General features: G+C 42.1%; 1 protein-coding gene and 1 long non-coding RNA gene across 2 annotated transcripts in view; one reads left to right on the forward strand and one right to left on the reverse strand.

The window, feature by feature from the left end:
* LOC127319769 (uncharacterized) overlaps window positions 1-6,690 on the forward strand; it is a 60,701-nt gene extending 54,011 nt beyond the window's left edge. The window contains exons 11-15 of the mRNA XM_051349746.2: window positions 4,538-4,924; window positions 5,018-5,155; window positions 5,290-5,447; window positions 5,597-5,665; window positions 5,766-6,690. Of these exons, the coding sequence (XP_051205706.1) occupies window positions 4,538-4,924; window positions 5,018-5,155; window positions 5,290-5,447; window positions 5,597-5,665; window positions 5,766-5,814 (801 nt within the window). The 3' untranslated portion in view covers window positions 5,815-6,690. The remainder of the gene's footprint in view (window positions 1-4,537; window positions 4,925-5,017; window positions 5,156-5,289; window positions 5,448-5,596; window positions 5,666-5,765) is intronic.
* On the reverse strand, window positions 1,314-2,357 carry LOC127319770 (uncharacterized). The gene is made up of 3 exons (XR_007862670.2): window positions 2,229-2,357; window positions 1,794-1,902; window positions 1,314-1,428 (listed from the first exon to the last, which is right to left on the reverse strand). It is a non-coding gene; the product is annotated as an uncharacterized lncRNA (long non-coding RNA).
* Window positions 6,691-7,256: the final 566 nt, after the last annotated feature.

The raw sequence follows: 7,256 nt of genomic DNA on the forward strand, positions 1-7,256 counted from the left end.
AATTAAAAAATAAAATGTTTGGAGATTCCTATATGTTACGCAACCTACTATTGGAAAAAATTAGCAAATTTGAATTCCTATATGGTGGTGGAGGCGATGGATCTGGCGAGAGTGGCGGTGGAGGCGACTGTTCTGGCGGTGGTGGAGACGACGGTTCTGGCGAGAGTGGTGGTGGTGGAGGCGGCGGTTCTGGTGGCGTCGACCTCCTTGACCAACGGTTGGCCGCTGGTTCTGGCGGTGGCGGAGCTTCCGGTTCTCTCGAACCAAGAACTCTCAGTTAGTGCTATTGGGGTTTGGTCAAGTTGATCAGAAGACGCCGGAGCGTTCGACGTCGAGATGGAACGCCGCAGGGTGGCGGCCGCCGCAGCCGCAGAGGACTCCGACTCCGACATCTCATGATCTTCCGATGACCCTGATGCGCCTACCCCGGAGGAGAAGGCGGTGGAGCAGAGGACGTTAATCGAGTCCTTCAAAACGCTCAAGGACGACCCGGTTAGCGAATTTTTAGATTCTCAAAATTCCAAATGGAAATATGGAAGCAGGAGTATTTTAGTTTTCGCCAGAAATTCAGGATTTTATATATTTTTTGTTTTTTTCAAAATTTAAATTAATAATTCCTTCCTGCATAAAGATTACTATTACTTAACCATAAAGGTTAGTAAATTTTTAGATTTACAAATTTTCAGGTTTTAGATTTTGCAAAAACAAATTAAAATTTAAAATATATTTAAAAAGTAAAAATAATTAAAAATTTATTGTTCAATGAAAGAAGATAAAATAAAAAAGAAGCATAAATTTGAAGGAAAGAAGATTTCCCAAACATGTAAAAACAAATGCTAGCAAAAAATATAATACTAAAAACATTGGATTCAATGTTGAATTGTGGCATATATTTTAATTCTTTAGGCTTCTTCCAAGTGCCAATCGCTAGCCTGAAGGCACAACCGTCTCGCTGCATCTCATTAGATAACACAATCACTTGCTGTTCTAAGGAAAAAAATAAAATTGTGACAACTGGAATCCTTCTAGAATTTGGTAGGGCTCCTAAGTACTCTTTTATGTTGACATCCAACGATGTATTAGCAAATGTTGTCTAGGAATTTGGTGGAACAAGTTAATTTCATATTCCTGGGCAGTATTTTTTACTCCTAGGTCCTTAAAAACAGTAACTCAGATGCACTTCAAGACTTCCAGTTCTCAGTTGTTTTGCAGTATATGAGCCCAAACGATAGATTTAATGAGTTCAACACTGATATTATTGTATCGTATTGCAAAGTTCTTTGCTAGTTACCAACTAACTGCATAGCTATGTGACCACCACATCCCAGTCCACATATTCAAGATAATTATACCTTGCGCCAGTTATGGCCATGAACTGCTGCACCTTGTCATGGCTTCCTCTTCCCAGCTTATGCTGCAAGCAATAACCTGAGAAAATTTAAAGTAATCAAACAAAATCCGACAAGCTATGTTTCCAATACAATGTAGTGTCATGGGGATTCAACCAATATCTTTACGGCAGGAAGACTATCTTTATGCTTATAAAGAGCTTGTTAGGTACAATCTGGTAGAAAAACGAATACACATTACTATTGCTTAAACATCAGTACAGTCAGGGGAAATCATCTATGCAGATGGAGAAAATGGCAAATTTTAGAAGTGTGTACTGATACTTGTGGCACCTATTGGCAGCGACACCACAACTGCTCTTGGCAAAGACTAAAAATATGTATAGGTTCATTGGTGCAGAAACAGAGCATATGGATTCTGTAAGATTGGAAGAAAATACTCACCTTGTCAGTTCAGCATTGCTATCCTCTTGCTTCAACTATCTCTCCATTAAGCTCTGTATTTTGCAGCCGCTCCCTGTTTGCTTATGTTTCCTCCTATCATCTTCAAGGGCTGCCAATGTTGTACACTTGTTAAATTATTTCTGTTTCCTAAAACACAGCTAAAACCCAACAATTAAAGGAAGTCAGTAATGAGTGTATGTTAAAAATAACTGGAATTTTAATTGACAACATGTGATTGCCATTGGGCACTTAAAATCAAATAATGCTTATGAGTACACCAAACAAACCTGCACCGCCTAGTTAACATGATTTTAATTTGGCCAAATCAGATTTCTACATGAACTCAAGATTCAAAAATACAATTAAGCTCCACTGTAGTTGTTAGGCCAACATAGACAGCTCAATACAGTTCCAGACAAGAAATCAAGACATTACCTATTTTAGCGTTGTTCATAGAAATCTTCGTGTCTTCCCATCTTGAGAAATTTCAATTTGAGGTTCCAGAATTCTAGATTCATTTGATGGGTTGATTGAGCATAAACCTATCTGACAACAACAGAGGGATATTATTTTAAAAATAAAGAATGCATGTCACCTTTTGAAGGGAGTGACAAATACTCTGCTTTATTAGGACAGCTAGCTTGTGCAACCTCCCATAATAATGTTGAATACATAAACCACAAATTTCTTTACCAAAAAACAGAATCACTGACTATTCTATTAGTAGTAAGACAGTTCAGAATAACCAAATTGGTTGTCAGACAGATTATCATGTACCAAGAGTGTCGCCACTAATTTCCAAGGAGATCCTCTAGTAATAAAATGGACCATACGAGTACCCCAAGAAGCCTGAATCACTAAAACTCGTCGCCATCAATGAACAAAACCTTATCTTTTCACAGAAACAAATAAAGATTTTCTGACGATTCAGTCGAAAGTTTGGAAGAAATATCCAGCTCCGACCTCTTTATTAAATACTTAGCTACTTGATCTGTTTCCTATGTAGCCATGTATGTAGCAGATCTGAGAAAAGTACAAATAACGTCAAATGTTTGGTTGTAGCATAAAGAAGACCGTATTATTAAATCGTCACTACTCTAGCCTACCAATTTTGCCATCACTTGTATTGTTGCATGACCTGTCTATCCACAAATGGTCAGAGTACTGTTTAATTAAGAGCAGATCAGTAGACTATGCATATGAAGAAGAACTGGATGAAATCAAGCAGTTGAAAATGTCATAAGGAAATCAACCAACAATTCAGAGGGTAGCAGTCCTGTGGGGGCGGGGGCGGGGGGGGGGGGGGAGAAATTGGACATGATGCACTGGAAAAGCAAAATCAGAGCTGAACGGATGTACCTCAAGAGGTTGTTTGCAACTTGCAGCTACAGAGGCCAAATGCATCTATGTATCTGAAAAATCAAAACATAAACAACAATAAGGTCATTCTAAATTTCGGAGCAACTGAATTCGGAATTACAGGTGTTATACATTTCTATTGTACCTCAACAATTGGAACGTTTTGGAACCTGGAAGTCCCAAGGGGCGTCCAAGCAGGGACCAGGGGAGCCATGGGAGGGAGACGGACCAGGCGGCGCGACGCTGGTGGCCCCCAAACAGCGAGCGCGAGATGCTAAAGCGGCGGATCCACGGAGAGCAGCTGGATAGGCCATAGGGAGAGGAGCCGAGACCCAAGAAGGCACAAAGAAGCCTCACGGTGTCATGTCGGGGGGCGCTGCGCCGGTGTCGGATGTAGCGCCGGCGCCGGTGCAGCATCCTGCTCCGCTGCCGCGATCTATGGTCGAGGGCTTCGTTGGTTCATCGTGCTGCAGCTTAGGGGAGCAGTTGGAGGCAGGAGGCGAGGAGCGACGCGATGCTGCTATCGGGAAATGCGGAACACACACGCCATGGGAAAACGCTTGCCGTAGTCGGGAAAACTCGAGGTGACCTAAGGCTGGCCATAGTGGGTAGTATCATATAGTAGTATTACGTAGATGATATTTTTTTTTTTTTTTTTGAGAAACACAGTACAAACGCAGGCGCTCACATACACGCGCATACACTCACCCCTATGAACGTACACACGCACACCCTACCCCTATGAGCACCTCCAGAAGACTGAGTCGGCGGATTGGATCTTGAAATTGACGAAGTCACCACAGGCGCCTCGCTGTCGACGGGAACGTCGCCTCCCACTGAATGAATATTCCGCCTTTATGAAACACACAGATGTCAAACCTGGGGTTTGAACTCTGGTGGGCTGGGGGTACAACCACCCTCCTAACCACCCAACCTCAGGTTGGTTCTCCTATGTAGATGATATTTTTGTATGATTATAGATCCATAATGTATAGTATCATAGACTAGTATCATAGTTTTGCTATATTAATTGATTTGTAGAATCTCAATACAAATTTGTGTATAATATTTGTTTGATACTAACTTTTCTCGTGATGTGCGCTATAATACAGTATCTACCTATGATACTCTAATCTCCTCTCTCATTAATAATTGCCTGCCACATCAGCACTTTTGGTGGGGCTAGAATGCATGATACTAGCTAAGATACTAGCACTATGGCCAGCCTAAGGATACGCGAGTTCAGGCTAGGGATGGGCAAACCCTTTTTTTTGCATATTAGATGATTATGAGAAGCTGGGCAAGTGAGAAATGTCCATGTTGCTTTTAGAACAGTGGAAGAGGACATGTACAGAACTGATTAAGCATTTTTCGTTTTTGTGTAGATAAGAGTGATGGAAATCCAGCTCAACAGTGATGGGGAGTTTGCAGGACGGTTCTATCTTGGGGGAGCTAAATTCGTCGAGCCGCTGCAAGTATTTGTGGCTGGTGATATAGTAGGATTTATCCATGTTTATTCTTACGAAAAAGTGGAGAGGCTGCGGAAGTTTAGAGCTCACACGAAAACCGTCACCTCACTGGCGGTTCACCCCAGTGAGCCATTAGTGCTCTCGGCATCTGGTGACAAGCTGATCAAACTTTGGAACTGGGAGGCTGATTGGCAGTGCATAAGAACATTCGAAGGACACTCGCGCCCTGTGTATCAAGTCAAGTTCAACCCGCAGACTGCGGGAAACACTTTTGCTAGTTGCTCAGGAGACTCCACGATAAAGGTTTATTAATTAGTTGGTGTAGATTTTTTTTAGTATAAGAGCAGTTTCCATATCAATTTCCCTAATAATGTCATACTGATGCTTGAGATTCAGATATGGAACATGGATTCTCCTACTCCCGTCGCCTCATTCGTGTGCGATCAAGGATTTGCTTTCGCTCTTGATTATTTCTGCCCGGGCGGGGCTTTGCAGTATTTGGTTGCACACACTGAGTTTAGAGGGAGTGCACAGGTATGGCATCTTCAATATATTGTTTTATAGCAACACATGAAGAGCTCACGAAAAAAGAAGCAAAATATAGTACTATTAATGATGCATGTGTAAATTATTTTGCTGTGCCGCCTCAAGCTCCATGTTTTTGCCAGATCTGGGATTTGCAGACAAAGACATGTATTAAAATTATCCACGGACTCCAAAGTACTTTCTGCAATTCTGCTGTGGTTGAAGGACCCTCAAGTCGTCCGATTCTGCTTACAGTGTCAGAGGACCACACTGTTGCTTTTTGTGATTCAACAACTCACAGGTACCATTTTTATTCCCCTACGCTAGCCAACATCTTTCACTTCGGCAAACATTGCAACTGCGTTTCCCATTCCTTCATAATGACGCCACGCATCAAAGGTAAAAATAAGTGGCAGCGGTGGATGAATACCTTGCTTTACAATTTTGAAGGTATGAGAACAGGGTTAACTTTAATTTGCAAGATGTCCGGGGCTTCGCATACATTAAAATGACAAAAAGGTAAACAAATCTCCCACTAAATCTTGTAGTTATTTCCCGCATCGTTTAATTTTCTAGATTGTAGTATATCTCTCTGTAACCGGAGCTCATATGTGTGTAGCGTCGCCATCTTATGTCGGAACGGAATTGCAATAATGGAAATCGATTGATCTTCTACAAAGATCTAGTTTCTAGCGAATGTGACAACGATGGCTTTCGAAGTTTACTCGGTACAGCACACTGTATGATGAAAATCTTGGCTGTCCTTGTGGACCGTTTTGTATCAGTCATCATGTACATTTTTGCATTGCGCATTGTAATTTTAGTGGATACAATCATCTTCGTAATAACGGAAACAGCAAATGTTACCAATAAATTGGTGCAGCGCGTCGTGAAACAGATATATAGAGAGAGAGAAGAGAATATGCGTCTCCGTTGTAGTAGCAGAGGAAACAGAGACCGTTCCTACCCCGGTGGCTGGTGTGACGGTCACAAAAGGCGAATGTAAACACTGCCCACGATACGACCCATGCATCTTCAACTGAATTCCCGGGATTGGAGCCATCCGTTCCAAGTTCTTCGCTGACTGACTCCGTGCACCACGGCGTTCAGGTCGGACTCTAATGTCGCCTCATTGTACGGGCCCTTGCACTCGGAATCTAATATCGCCTCGTCTGGTGATTTGAGTATTCAAGATGGGTGAACAAAATCTTTGTTCCATTGGCTTGTCTCGGCCGACATGTGCCGTGAGTCGTCGGAAGGCTCGCCGTTCAGGTGCGTGGTATGCGTTTCCGGCTTGCAACTAGAGTACAGAATGTGGTATTCTTCGGTGTTATGTCCGGTACAGAGGTTCACTGTTCAGTATTTGGGCATGTTATATATATTGAAGAAAACAACGCAGGGGCTTGAGGGTTTATCTTCATGGAACACCAGTAGACGCGCTTCACTATGTAATCTCAATGTCGCAAGTTTCTCCCTTCACCTCATATTTCCAGCATGCCTCGTGACATAATTGATCAATAATATATTTTGTTATGTATCCTCAACAGTAGGGATGTAAACGGATCACATGGGACCAGATTTTACTGTTACCACATCCTATACCATGTTTTCACAACAAATTCGTAGCGAATCAGCGGTTACGGATCCGAATTAATAGGATATGTATGGGCATAAGTAGATCTGCAAACCATACTACCCAAAATAATTGATAAAATGAGAACCAACCTGAAGTTGGGTGCTTAGGAGGGTGGTTGTACCCCTAGTCCACCAGAGTTCAAACCCCAGGTTTAACATCTGTGTGTCTCATAAAGACGAAATATTCATTCAGTGGGAGGCGACGTTTCCGTCGACAACGAGGCGCCTGTGATGATTTCATCAATTTTAAGATTCAATCCGCTGACTCAGTCTTTCGAAGGTGCTCATAGGGGTAGGGTGTGCGTGTGTGCGTTCATATGGGTTAGTGTATACGTCTGTATGTGAGCGTCTGCGGATGTAATGTGTTTCTCAAAAAAAATGATAAAATGTGTTAAAAAACACTCATAAAGGATTGAGTGACTATATACATAAGCTATTGTTTAATGGATGAGCTGGGCAACTCACTAACTGCCAA

This window comes from Lolium perenne, chromosome 5 (assembly GCF_019359855.2).
Source record: "Lolium perenne isolate Kyuss_39 chromosome 5, Kyuss_2.0, whole genome shotgun sequence".
Taxonomy (NCBI): Eukaryota; Viridiplantae; Streptophyta; class Magnoliopsida; order Poales; family Poaceae; genus Lolium; species Lolium perenne.